The sequence below is a fragment of the Serinus canaria genome, chromosome 2 (assembly GCF_022539315.1).
Source record: "Serinus canaria isolate serCan28SL12 chromosome 2, serCan2020, whole genome shotgun sequence".
In the NCBI taxonomy this organism is placed as follows: domain Eukaryota; kingdom Metazoa; phylum Chordata; class Aves; order Passeriformes; family Fringillidae; genus Serinus; species Serinus canaria.
In genome coordinates, this window is record NC_066315.1 from 106,578,207 (window position 1) to 106,592,140 (window position 13,934).

At 42.6% G+C, this 13,934-nt stretch overlaps 1 protein-coding gene across 1 annotated transcript; it reads right to left on the reverse strand.

Moving 5' to 3' along the window:
- Positions 1-1,268: 1,268 nt before the first annotated feature.
- Positions 1,269-13,441, reverse strand: AQP4 (aquaporin 4). Its single transcript, XM_009102646.4, has 5 exons — positions 13,376-13,441; positions 8,906-9,320; positions 7,820-7,984; positions 7,382-7,462; positions 1,269-5,653 (listed from the first exon to the last, which is right to left on the reverse strand). The coding sequence occupies exons 1-5, from the start codon at positions 13,405-13,407 to the stop codon at positions 5,375-5,377; spliced, it is 972 nt and encodes a 323-aa protein (XP_009100894.2). The 5' UTR covers positions 13,408-13,441; the 3' UTR covers positions 1,269-5,374.
- Positions 13,442-13,934: the final 493 nt, after the last annotated feature.

Below are 13,934 nucleotides of genomic sequence, written 5' to 3' on the forward strand. Positions count from 1 at the left end.
GGGATCCAAAAAAGGCTCGTATGAGATCCAAAAGCTTCACCCACATCCTCATAAAATGGGGACCAGGTTTTAATTCTGTACTGATACCTTAGTGCCAGTAATCCCTGCGTAAGGTGGTTGCTTTTGTGGTCCTCCCAGGACCCTTCATCTTAACACTGCAGACAGCTCCATCACTACGTGTTTGTCTTTGTAACTCTCCAGACACCCGTATTCCTATTTTGTGCTTGTTGTGGCTCCTTCCTCGTGTGATTGTGACACCAAAATGATTTTACTAGCCCTGCCTAAATTCCCTTGGGAACCTGTTTCAGTAAGGTACAAACCATGTGTGTATTAAGTCATATGCAACATACACACTCCCCTAAGCCTCTTGGGAAGTGCCTCTGGAGCTTGAAGAAGCTGAAGGGCAAGAGCTGAAGCACGGCAAGAGGTGAGTATCAGGCATTAGCCATTCCTACTGAATAGAAACTATCCCAGGTGATGGGTTCTCATATAAGTAATTTCCAGGATCCTAATTTACCTCCATTAATGTCATAGGAGCTAAACTTTGCATTCTAAGCAAAGAGCTAGACGACCAGAAATGTAAATTCCCCAGGATCTGATTTCCATTGCTGAAGACTGTCATCGGAGCTTGGTCTCAGAAGCTGTGTTTTAGTGAAAGGGGCCTGAAGTGCCAGTATAATTTATATCACTTTTCAAATCCTTGGCTCTCCACTAGTCCTATGAGGTTTTAATCCATTTGGTAAAATCAGTGATATACATACATGACCTGGTTTCAGCTGGGATAGAGTTAATTTCTTCTCAGTAGCTGGTACAGTGTTGTGTTTTTGGATTTGGCATGAGAATAATGTGGATAACACACTGATGTTTTGGGTTTTTTTTATTAAACTGCTCTTATCTCAACAGACAAGTTTTGGTTTTGATTCTCCTCCCCATTCAACTGGACTAGGAGGGGGGAGGTGAGTGAGTGGCTGTGTGGTGCTTAGTTCCCAGCTGGGCTTAAACCATGACAGCATACCAGCATAATTTTTGCTATAACTGGTTTAGCTAATTTCCTTAAAAATATTAAAACATTTGCACAAGCAGCTTTCTTCTCTGATGAATATTTTTCCACAGGAAATCATTCATTCTCTGTTGCATACATTTCCAGACTCCTCTTAGACATGTTCTATGGGTTGGATTCGGAGTTTTTCCTTATATTTCAGTCCTGAGCTTTAGGATCATGAAATGTTTCCAATGACCACAAGACATCTTTTTTTTTTTTTTTTTTTTTGACACTTCTTTATTTGCAACAGTAGTGTGAGATACAGTAGAATACATGTGGGAACCAGATAACCATGTATTATTTTATAGTGAACTTTTCAGTAGATTATTCCAAACATTATATATGGAATTTTTAAGTTCTATTACATTAGTTCTGATGTCATGGTGACTAAGCACTTAAACAATAAGCAGTCTTGTGGAAAAATCCAAATACACAGTTTGCTTTACCTCATTTGTCCTAAAGTTCAGACTGCAACAGGATGACTTAAGTGGGTAGTAAATACTTCAGTCTATATTTACATATTATCTATTCAGAAAGTCCTTGAGAAACTCAGATACACACAGGCTGAACTGAGATACAAAAAATTGTGCATGGTGTTTTCACCTCTCACCTTGAAAACAAAGACTCACAATGTAAATTCACACATATTTTAATAAGATTAAAAATATTGGATGGTCTATAATATCCTGAATGTGTTACACAGTCAGCAGGTAAGATGTTTCAGAGCACAGCGGCAGCTGCTCTGCCATCAAGCACTAGAAAGGTAGATGGCCATCCAGCTTTCTAAGGACATACTGTGGCAATTACTAATAACCAGAAATAAAGCACATTTTGAAAAGCTGATATGCAAATACACGGGACAAACCTAAACACAGCTCGAGATGAATCTCACTCCTACTTCCACTGAAAGATGGAACACTTGGACAGAAGGGCTATGATGACAATTTGAACGCTGCAGGGTTTCTTCTTCTTTTTTTTTTTTCCTGAGAATAGCTAGAATTTGGGTGATGAACTCCTCAGAGTACACACAACCTAAGAGGTATTTGTGTGCTTCAAAAGAATCACCCTTGGCTTCCATGCTTTCTTTTCTGAAACCCAGTGACTTAATATTATGAAGGTGCTTATTAAAGTGCAAATATAGCATTGAAAACAATCGTGCTATCATGGAGGAGTGAGACTCATCCAATTTTCTGGGGCCCAAAATGATGACAGACCTGCCGGTCTTCCTGTGATTTCCATCCACAATCATAAACAAAAACATTTCCCACCAAAACCAAGAAATCAAGTATGTGATGAGGTGCAGTGTATAGCTGGAGAACTTTAGAACACCAATCTCACTCAAACAGTATCAAAGTACATGTTTAAAAAAATACTAAAGCAAAAGTATCTTGAATCCATAAAAAGGTCATGCTAGTCTATTATTTAACCCAGCATGACTATTGTATAGTGATGATACCATTTCAAGACAGCTTAGAGGAGCATGTATCCCCGTGCTAAATAAGTCCTAAGAGATGCTGAAGAGTGATGTTCCCTTATATGAGTGTGGTGGGGCAGTACCACCTGTGATTACAGCCACTGCTAAGGATTTACTTTAGGGTGGGTCATAAGCCTCAAGTTGAATGCATCTTCTTCCAAAACTAAGCATATTGCTGAAAGCCTCGGATTTTAGAGAAAACACAGTGAAGTGTGTGAGAGAAGCCATCATGTCCCAAAAAAGCTCTGGATCATTTCTACTGTAGTCAATGACAAACTCCTCCACAAGTTTTAATCTGTGGGATCAGGAGCAGACCTACCACACATTGCTTACCTGCTAATGTCTAATGGCATGGCATCAACCTTTACTGCCTGCTGGCCTCTCTTTTAGCATCCTGTCTTTTCCCTGATCTTTTCAGAAGCGTCAGCATCTTATCCTCAATAAGGAGCTCTGCTGGTTCTGGGGCTGGTTCTGAGTGTTTGCCACAGTTCATTAATACAGAGTGTTTCAGGAAAAAGATCCTCCCAACAGAGGTGGCTGGTGCTATGCTCACATTATGCTCACCTCAGCAGCAGAATCAGGTTGGGTGAGGAAAACACACATCAAGCCATTTGTGTAAAGGACCCTTAAGCATAAAGCAAATCACAGCTTCTTATTTAAATAACACAGTACCATGCAAAATTCGCAAATTAAGGACTGTCTTTAGGTACAAAAAATGCAAGCCTTTGCTTAAAAATCCACCAATTTTATGTGTATTACTCTTTACTTTTTTAAGCCATGCAAAAGGTTTAACCAAAATGCCCCTTTAACAAATAAAGATTGGAACTACATAAAAAAAAAAGCCCAACTAACTGCCTGGACGAATTCCCCAACAAGTTTTGATCTTTCTCATTGAATCTCTTTATCATGGTATTTATCCATCTGAGCAGAGGTCCAACACCACACCTGTGCTGCCCTTCCCTTGGGAGACTTAGTCCTTGCTGTGGGAAGGAGCTCTTATCTGCAATTTGACATTGTCCACTGCAGGTCCCCAGCCACGCTCAGCTGCAAATGCATGAAGGAGGCATGAATCTCCTGCTCAGTGCAGGGAACTGGCACCACACTAACAGGGACTAAGACAAGAAAAATGGGAAACTTGAAAAAGGACATGCTGGGACTATACAAGGCTGCAAGCTGGGATACTAGAATTGCCCTTGGATCATAGTGCACAGATTTGAGGGTTGTAGTGGTTTATTATCTCATTAGAAACATCTAATTCCCTGTAATAAAGATTGCATGTAGAGTATGTCAAAGAACAGATGAGGCTAATACAGCCCACAGTCAGGACTAATACTTTTTTCCTCTCTTATTGCTAAATAAGCAGGGATAGGCTTTCAATTTAAAAATAAAAACTATATAATTACAGTAATAATACCATGCTCCTGACTGCTCTGCAGCTGCATACTGTAAAACTCAAAGCCACTGATCAGAAACAAAAGCAGTAAGTCAGCAACAGCTTTACAGAAATGTTCTGCTGGGGTGATTTTGTCTGGCAAAAACTTCTATAGGGGAAAGACTGTTTACAAAACATATTTGATGTCCTTTTGCCTCTAAAACACCCTGCAAGCACTTGAACCTTTTTCCAACAACAGATAAAGAAACCTTTGCCAGAGGTGTAGTTTATGACTACGTGAGCACAGGAACAAGCAGGGAACCTGTTCAAATAGTTAGGCATCAGTTACAACAAAAAGCCAGAAGCAGTCATATTTTTATCATCTGTTATAAAAAAATATTTCCCAATCAGTGTCTCAATACAGTTAAAAGTTAAAACCCCTCTACATTGCTAATAAATTAAAAAAACACTATCTCCAACCATCTCGTAAGAAAATAGGTAAGTAATTTAAACCTTTAGTTTACATAAATTAGCACAGAAATGTGTATTCAAACAAGTGCACTGAAAACAGATATGCCTTCTTTTCTTCTGATATCTCTTATTTAAGTTATTAAGTAACAGGAAAGCCTTTATATTCTTTGCATGACCTTGAGAGTCTGCTAACACTGAATGGTCAATAATCAAACCCCAGGAGAATGTTCACCAGATAGACAATGACAAGAGGGAGCATGAAGTACAATCTGCTGCTTTGCAGCCTTATTACCCTACACTTCAACATTCCATTTCAGCATATTTACTCTTGGGGATGAAGGTAATGTATTTATACAGTGAATCAGATGAGTGCAATTTGATGGGTTGATACAATTTTCTCTTAAAAGCCTGTTAAAATATCATTTTTTTCAGAGGTAGTCTGCAAGGCAGTAGTGATGTACATGAGGGGAAACAATTCTCCTTAGCTTGACTGTGGATAAAACTCTTAAATAGTGCTGGTGCTGTCTCTGAACCTTGCAGAGAAGGCTTAATGGGTAAGATGCTATAATCGGTGCTGACAACAGCCAATTAAGTGTCAGAAGAACAATCTGATAAGTAGGTCTTCATGTCTATAGGCATTTCCTGGTATGTCTTAACTGTCAATCTGGATGTTACACATCTCTATCTTTATCTCATTATTGACTGCTTTATTAAAGGAGAATGCTTTCATCTCTTTTTTTGACTTTGGGGTTGCTCCAGAAAGAAGGAAAGGAAAATACTAGGAACAAGTCTAAGTTTGGAATAATAGATGGGGGAATCCTAATTATAGCAAAGTCCTAATCTTCCAGCTGAGCAAGCGTACGGTTTGGTGACACCACTCTGTGCATGTGCCCACACCATACCGTTCAAGAAGTGGAAGGTGCTCAGTCTAGAGGAGATCTGTTTCTTTAATGGGTGGAAGGATATCTGTGGATGTGCTAGCAGGCTGCTCTCTGCTTTCAGTGCTTCTTGCTAGTCATACTGAAGACAACACCTCGCTGGAGGGGTCTCTTCCCTTCTTGTCCTCACCCCTGTCGATATCAATCACATGAACTATGCCAGGCTTCAGGATCAGGTCGTCGGTCTCCACGTGGCTCCTGTTGTCATCCACCTCGATGTACTTGCCCTTGGAGGGCTGGGTAGCCTTTCCAAAGACGTCCTTGAAGCGGCGCTTGAGCTCAACGTCTGGGCAATAGACGTACTCGTACAGAGCACCGGCAAGGACAGCTCCGATTATCGGTCCCACCCAGTACACCTGCAAAAAAACATGTGGGAAAAAATCCCAGGCATTAAGCTTTTAAATTAACATGATAAGAATACTGACAAGCAGGCCCACTTCTTGGAAGTGAAATAATTTTGTCAAGTTTTATTGATCTATCTCTTTAAAGGAAGCCTCTTCTAAACTTTTCATTGCTCATTGCCAGTGGCAGACCACAAATATGGACTCTTCGCAAGAAGACACACAAAGGAAATATCTATGTAGAAAAGTGATTTTCTTTCTGCATTCTGAACCAAGCTGACAATGAACTTTCAAGGGGAAAAAGCCCTTCCTAATGTACACACAAAGAGTTCTGCTTCGGTATTTCTGACTTATGTCTCCAAAATATTTCAAATTTGACATTTAATCCTAGAGAATACAACAGGCAGTCAGCCACAACAGGCAGTCTGATAATCTAATTTAAATACACAAATACAATGGATGTAACACGACTTTGTAGGTACCTATCTATCTAATCATGACAAACAGCAGTGCAGTAACCTCACTAGGTGCCAAAGCCCACAGGCTCCTGTCAATGGTATGCCAATGTCACTGCTCTGGAGGAAGAGAAAAGGCTGTCTTTCCAAGTGGCCAGGACAGTAACTAAGCTTCTGCTGCAAGTTTCTCCATGGTGCATTTGTTTATTGTTTATAGCTTTAGTTATAAATTACAGGCTTCCTCAGAGTATGGATAATTAATCTTGTGAAAAACTACAGCAGTTTTTCATATGAACAAGCCATTCACTGATAACTGGGTAAATCTGCCTCAATAGGATAACTCTTGGGAACAAAGTTACACATGGTATGGTGTTTGCAGAATTGAAGCCTTAGGGCCTGAAGACAATGCTATTTCTATTCTTAGCTGCAGTGGGAGCAATGTGGGCTTCATACTTTAAAAATCAAGAAAATCCTTATATGCACTGTAATATGCAGCTCTTCCAGTTAGCACTGAAAGTGTCTCTAGAAGTGATTTCCCTCTCCATAATGAGGTGAGGTTGAGCTGTGATCCATCTTTCCCTTATAAAATATGAAATGTTTTTTTGTAAGTTGGGTTGTTGGATGCTATAGAAATTTACTGCATCATTCACAACCTGCTTATAACATTTTTTCCTGCACAACTGCTCCTGGCTAAGCCGACACTTTCAAACTGAAGCAGGTAACATCTGGCCTGGTCTGCAAATACCAGACTGCAACCTCTTCATCTCTCACTGCAGGCATTTGCTGAGGCAGGTTCTCCCCCAGGTACCAAATCACAGAGGGTCCCTGTTCTCATTTTATATATCTGCCCCAGTTTGCTGCAGAGCCAGGTGAAATGTGAAGCTGACAGAATTACTTCCACAGCTCCTCATCAGCAGGACCAGCGGGGTTTGCAATTTGCCTTGGAGGATTTTTCTTTCCAGCAGTTCAATTCTTTCAGTCTCCGTGGGTCGCTTTTTTATTTTTTTTTTTTTTTTAACTTTTTGTATGATTTCTTTTCTACCCCAGCTACTACCTCCACAAAGTGGCCCCTGAATAGTAAGATGCTATTCCAAACATGCTGCATGCTGCACTACAGTCCTAGGTGAGGAGCATGATGATGCCTAAGCTTGGGGCAGGTCAGTGCCTATCTTCCTCAGTGATGGTCTCTATGGGAAGTACTGGGAGAGATAACTGAAAGCAAATGATGTATGAAAAATCCTGACCCCTGTTTGCCACCGTGATGAAGGAAGTAGGAAAGGAGAGTTACCCATTGGTTTTCCCATCTGCCCATAATGACAGCAGGTCCGAATGATCGAGCTGGGTTCATGCTGGCACCGGTGTAATTGATCTAAAGCAGAGAGAAAATGTTGCCTGTTATTAAAGTCTGGAAGGTAGTGAGTCGATTTCTATGGGACCACCCTGGTTTTGTACAGCTCCTTCTCTTTACAACAGGTATCATCACTCTCCTGAGTCTTAACACAAAGTTAAAAAAAGTTCCCACATGAACAGCCAGAAAAGTTCTGGTGCAACACCCTTCCTAAGGGGATACTACTGAGACTCTAAAGGGCTTTGGCATGGGTCCACAAAGAATACTGCAATTATATAGGTGTAATTGCTCTAAAGGTCACAAAAGTTTCCATTTACTTCTGAAGTAATCATAAAGGGTAAAGGGATCTATTTTTTTTAAGAGAAACCATTAACTTACAGCAAATAAATGTCCAATTGCAACAGAAAATCCAATTGCTAAAGCTACTGAACCAGTGACATCACTTCGTTTTGAATCACAGCTAGCAAAAATAGTAAAAACCAGCTGGAATGTAATTATCAATTCCACCAGGAGTCCATGCCCAGCAGAAAGATCTCTGTGTACCTGGAAGAAGGCAAAGAAACACCAGAAATGAAAAAAAGTTGATTTTGTAAATCAGAAAGCCATCACATGCACAAATTGTATTTGTATGAATGGTATTTCTAAATAGTACAAAGTGAAAGACAACAATGAACTTTTAGAGGTACAGATTGCCCCCTCTTCACCATTCTCCCTCGTTTTTTTTTAACTTTTAAATGGTTTTTTATTTTGAGAAACATGGAAAATCATTGCTGGACTGAGAACAGAAGGCTTAACAGTAACATCCAACTGGAACTTCAAAGTTAGACTGCAGAAGTATAGTTTATTTTTACACAGGGATTTGCAAATGCTGCACTTCCCTTTCACAATTTTTTTTCTTGGGAGCACTGTAATTTACTATTCAATTATAAATTCATTAATTAGCCCTGACTTAATTAATTTAAATTTCAATTAAAAATTAAGCAGTGTGCGGCTCAAGTGCATTTTTAATAAGTCCTGCAACAGGGCTAACTGATGGCATTCCTTATTAGTTTAGAACAAAGCTGAAATCTAAGCCACAATCTATTTCAAAAGTATGTCATTTTAAATTGATGTTTTTTCAATCCCCATCATAATAGCATAGAATTAATTCCCCCCCTCCCCAGACCATACAAAAATGGCATTTCACGCATATATTATTTAAATTTTGTATGTAAATTAACACTACCTGCTGTCATCAGATTTGGGGAAGTTCTAGGAAAGAAAGCTTCTATAAAAGATCAGCTATAGCTGTTACACTGCATAAACCCATCCTAAGGAGAGCCTTAAGCCCTGTCTGGATGTTGTAAATAAACCAGCAAGCTGCTAAAAATCTGTACCTGAGCTCTCCTCATTCTGTGTGACACTGATTCTACTTTCTCAGGGTCTGAGCTAGCCTAGTTCAAGAGGCAGAGGAGGAGTGATTACCGCAGTGACTCCCAGGCCTCCCACCACGCTGGGCGGCGTGACAAGGTAAAGGATGCCCGCGCCCACGATGGCTCCCAGGCACTGGGCGAGAATGTAGAAGACGGACTTGGCAAGGCTGATCTTCCTCGTGCAGACCATGGCCACGGTCACAGCAGGGTTGATGTGGCCTCCGCTGATGTGTCCAAAGCACTGCACCATGGTGGCAATGCTGAGTCCAAAGCAGAGGGATATAAGGACCATGTCCACGGGCAGGGGCTTCTCTGCTCCACCCCAGTTGATCGTGGAGCCGAGGCTGAGGAGGACAAAAATGAGCATGGCCAAAAATTCCGCCGAAACGGCTTTCCAGAAGGGCTGAGTCCAGACTCCTTTAAACGCCACCATAATTCTCTCACACTTACACAGACGTCCACACTTACTGAAAAGGAAAGCAAATCTTGATCAGAAGTCACCAAATAAACCTTACGCTCTCCTGTTAGGGGTTACTCTTCAGCAACATCTGGAGAGAAGGTGGCAACGCTGAGTGTCCTTGGGCTGGGACAACCACAGACTACCCTCTTGGAGCAGACTGCCCTTAAAACATGCCCAGTGTTGGAGTGTCTGCAGGACACATGGTAATTAATCACTCCCTGCGATAACTCCGTATAGTTTCAGCTCCCAAAAAGCAACGTCTGTGTATTTTGAAATGACCATGAAATTAAGTGTACTCTTCTATGCTAGCTGCCCTCTGATTTAGAGGCTGTACAGCTCTATCACTTCCAGTGGCCTGTTGATCATCATGTTCATTAGATCAGTGGGTATCCTCTTTTTCTACACAAATCTGTAATTTTCACAAAGCAGGTAAGATAATTCAATAAAAAGAAGTCTCTTAGCTGAAGCCTAGTGGTTTTGATGACCGCGCAGTGTTGGAGAGTTGCCCTGGGAGCTAGAAGAGAAAGTTTATTTGCTTGAACACTCAGACCAGTATTTCAATTTATATTTATGCAAAGAGCAGTTTCTTCACTGTGGATAGTGGGTGGAAATTGAATTCGGGCAGGAGAATAGATGCAATCCTACATTCTGACCTTTAAATCAATCGTGTAATCAATAAAATGCTTTCTTTTGGGCTAACGGCGCTGATTGACCTGGGGAATAGAGCAATATTTTCTGCATGTGTGGTGTGTAAAGCTCTGCATGGCAAAGAAAGAAGTGTCTTGGCTTTTCTTCCTGTCTGGAGATGCTATTTATTAGTCTACACAGCCTTCCTGGTGAGTTACAATTTTGCTAGATGTTCAGATACCTATGAAAGTGGGTCACCAAAGAAAAGTTATTTGTGGTATTAATAAATTAGGAGAATAAGCCAAAAGGGAAGCATTTTAATTAGTTTCTAAGGAATGCTAAAAAGATTCTTCTCTAAAAACAAAACCAAGAAACATCCGACCCATCCAAAAAGTAGAAAACAAAAGAAAGAATTTTCAGCTGCTACATTTGGGAACAGAATTTCAAGTGGAAGATGGATGAATTTATGCTCAGTTATCTATGGTAACTGAGCTACAATGCATATTTAATACCAGCTACATCAGAAAGAAGCATAAAAGGCATGTCTGCCCTTTTCAAGTCATTGCAAGAGGAATGGCCCATGAATTTCTTAACAGTTCCAGTGAATAAGGGAAAAGCAATTTAATGCTGTGACTGGAGCAAATAAGTTGTTTCCCTGACTCATTTCCTATGCTAATTTACTCTGTATTTTGGATAGGCCTTTTGAGCTCTATCTCAGCTCTCTAGACTCTCAGATGAGAAAAATTACAATCTCTCCTAGAAATGGCCCTTGTAAAGTGCTTATGAAGGGATCTGAGACACTCAAGTGAGACTTGTTCTTCTAGAGAAGTGAAGCCAGAACCTCAAAAGAGAATAAAATAATACCCCAAATCTTCTGATTTTAGGTTGAACTCAAGATAAATGGAAAGATGTTTTTGTAAGATCTCATATTAACAGTCAGTTAATGACCAACCATCCATACTAGACTTTTTGTATAAAATGAACACAAAATCATTGCCTCCCTCAAAGCTGAAGCTCACAGATACTTGGATGTTCTTACCTTTGAACCATATGCCCAGATTCACACTGAAACTTAAAGGCTTACTTCTGCTTCCTCACTAATAATTTATCTTAGTGACCTGAGTAAGAGATAGGGGCTATATCCATACTGAGAAAAGCTCATTTTCCCAGTTCCCTGAGCATGTTCCAGGTGAACATAGGGATGACACATATAGTGAAGCCCATGGAAGAGAAACCTGGGACCTGGGTGCACAGACAAGAGAAGCAGCATTCAGCTACTCTTTTATGCCTCAGCTCAGCTGGGATGTAACCTGGATTCCCCTGGTGCAAGCCCTGGTGTTATATTCAAGAATTTTGAGAAATTTCCAGCCACCAAGGGCACTATGGGAGAAATGTAGGTTTATGGAGCATGGTGACTCCTGATGTCTTTGTTCAATGTGCTGGACCATCTCTTTCTGTACTCAGAGAACAGCAAGATCAGCAAATCAATTACACACCTTCATCCCAGAAAGTGGACAGAAAAAGGTGTTTGTATTTGGCATTAAGATCATGCAGTTGGCTTCTCACTAGTTGTGGAACATCTTGGAAAATCACTTTAAGAGTGAGTGTGTGTGTGCTCATGCATGTGGAAGATCACACCTTCTACTGGACTGCTGGTGGGCCTGACTAGAAGGAGGTTACCACTTGTGAAAGACAGATCTCATATTGTTTCTACAGCTGAGAGCACGTGCAGTCGATTCAGTCAATATTATCTGCAGCCCTGAAAATGCAGAAATGCTGCAGGCAAGCCAAATGCTTCAAACACAAAAGCTGGCTCATCCACGTAAGTTTTTCTTTTTCCAGAACATCATGCTACATAGAGCTCTGTCAGCCATATTTACAGTTAATGATATAAACATCTATTTTTAATCCATAAAAATCCTTTCTTGAAGCAATCTGTTCTTCCATGATTTCAACACTAAGCAAAATGCTCAGTTGTCAGGGCCAAATTTTTCTTTTAAAAGCCTTCACCTTTCCTCCCTACAGCAAAAGCCTCTATAAATGTTAGTCAAAGCTTAATACTGTGTTTGAGCCCTGAGCCCAGGTTTTCACTTAAATTCAAAGGCAATCAGCAACTTAGAAATCAAAACCATCTCGAACATCCACTATTTGTTCAGCATGCAGTTAAATTTAAAGGCTGGAGATGAGTCAGAGTGATGGCTGTGACAGGTCTGAAACTGAAATGGGACCTCTCAGCAGCTAAGATTTGCCATCAAAGTTGCAAAACAGGTTTTTTTTTTTTTTTTGAGTAGTTGTTCACGTTTTCCTTAGATAAATTCAAAATACAACAGAGAACCACTTTAATGTGATGGTCACACATTAATTTCACAGGTGGGCAGACTGGAAATTCTCTGGTCTGAGCTACAAGATTACACAGTAAATTGTGTCTGATAGGACACAAGGTGGGTTTTGCAGATCACGTTGCCAGCATGGCTTCAGGCATGATTATGGCTTCAAAAACCATAACAGTGCAAATCATAACACAGGTTTCAAAAGTTAAACAGTATTTTTAAAATTCTTCGTTTTGTAACTAATATGATTTCAAGGAGCAGAGCACACACCCTGGACACAGGCTTGTGCCAGCCACTCCACACGACACTGCTGTCACACACGAGTTCTGTGAGTGCCGTGGCTATTGACAGGGACATCTCCGCAGCAAACTCCCACGCTGCCCGACCTGAGCTTGCACGGCCGGCTGGAGCTCAAATGGACATCGGGCACCTGCCGGCCAACTTTGAGGGATGAGGGCGACACGCCGCTCTTGAAACACCAATGCACGGTCGCAGGGCTTGGCTTGCTTGTAACCATTTTGCCTCATTTTCCAAAAAGGTTTTAAATGAACGACTTAAATGAACGACTGGCATGGATACCCACAGGAGGTGGGGAGTCTTGGGAGCCCAATACCGCAACTTTTTCGCTGTGCAGTACCTGGGCTTCCTCACGAGGAGAAATGACCGCTATTGCAGGACCGCAAGTGGATAAGGGAGTTTTAACATGCGAAAAAAGATTTGTGAGTTTGCTTCTCTCTGCACCCTTCGCACCTCTGATGTTAAAACTCCAGAGCGACCGACAGGCTCCGATAGTGCCTTCGGGAAGGGGGAGCTGCTGCCTGGCTGCCATCCCTCAGTGAAAAACGCAGGAGAAAGGCAGCAGCGCGGAGCCCCGCACCTGCCTGCGCACTCCGGCCGCAGCCGGACAGTCCCATCCCGCGGCCGCGCAGCCCCCGCGCCCAAGCTCTCCCATAAACTCATCTTTGGTTTGGAGGGGCTGTCCCCGGCCGCCTGCCTGTCTCCTGCCTGTCCCCTGCCTGTCTCCTGCCTGTCCCCTGCCTGTCTCCTGCCTGTCTCCCGCCTGCCTGCCCTCCCTCCCCCGCTCCGCGCAGGGCCGCGCACTCACCCGCGGCGCGGAGCGGCCGCTCCGTCGCTCATGCCTCCCCGGCGGGTGCGGGTGAGCGGCGGGGCCGGGGCGGGGGCCGGGACCGGGGCGGGGGCCGGGCCCGGGACCGGGGCGAAGGCGGGGGCGGGACGCTCCCGAGCGTGCGGCGGCCGCACCGCGCTCCGCTCCCTACCTGGTGCGCCGGGCGGGCGGGCGGCACTCGAGGAACGGGCGCCGGAGCACCGGCTGCGGGTCGGCTGCGGTCATGTGCCGCTGCAGAATAAGGCAGGGGGGCCGCGGCTGCCGGGCAAAGAGGAGAGACAGCGCTGTGCTCCTGCGGCGCGGGGCCGCCCGGCTATGGGGAGGACTCAAAAGCTGCTCAGTTTCTTCTTTGCCACTCACTGAATTGAAGGGAAAGTAGCCCTAGCAGCTCAGCGGCCAGGGAGTTTTATCCATCTAAAATGCCTGTTAGTACCTTACTAGAACTCTACTAGTTCTCTACTTTGTAGAACTCTACTCTACAAAATCATAGACTCATAGAATGTCCTGAGTTGGAAAGGGACCCACTAGGATCGAGTCC

Excerpts from the sequence above, each read along its gene's own strand:
- AQP4 (XM_009102646.4), bottom strand. The coding sequence starts at position 13,407 with ATGAGCGACGGAGCGGCCGCTCCGCGCCGCGG. Across the intron at positions 7,985-8,905 it reads GAGGCCTGGGAGTCACTGCG|GTACACAGAGATCTTTCTGC; the intron begins GTAATCACTCCT and ends GCCTTCTTCCAG. Across the intron at positions 7,463-7,819 it reads CAATTGGACATTTATTTGCT|ATCAATTACACCGGTGCCAG; the intron begins GTAAGTTAATGG and ends TCTCTGCTTTAG.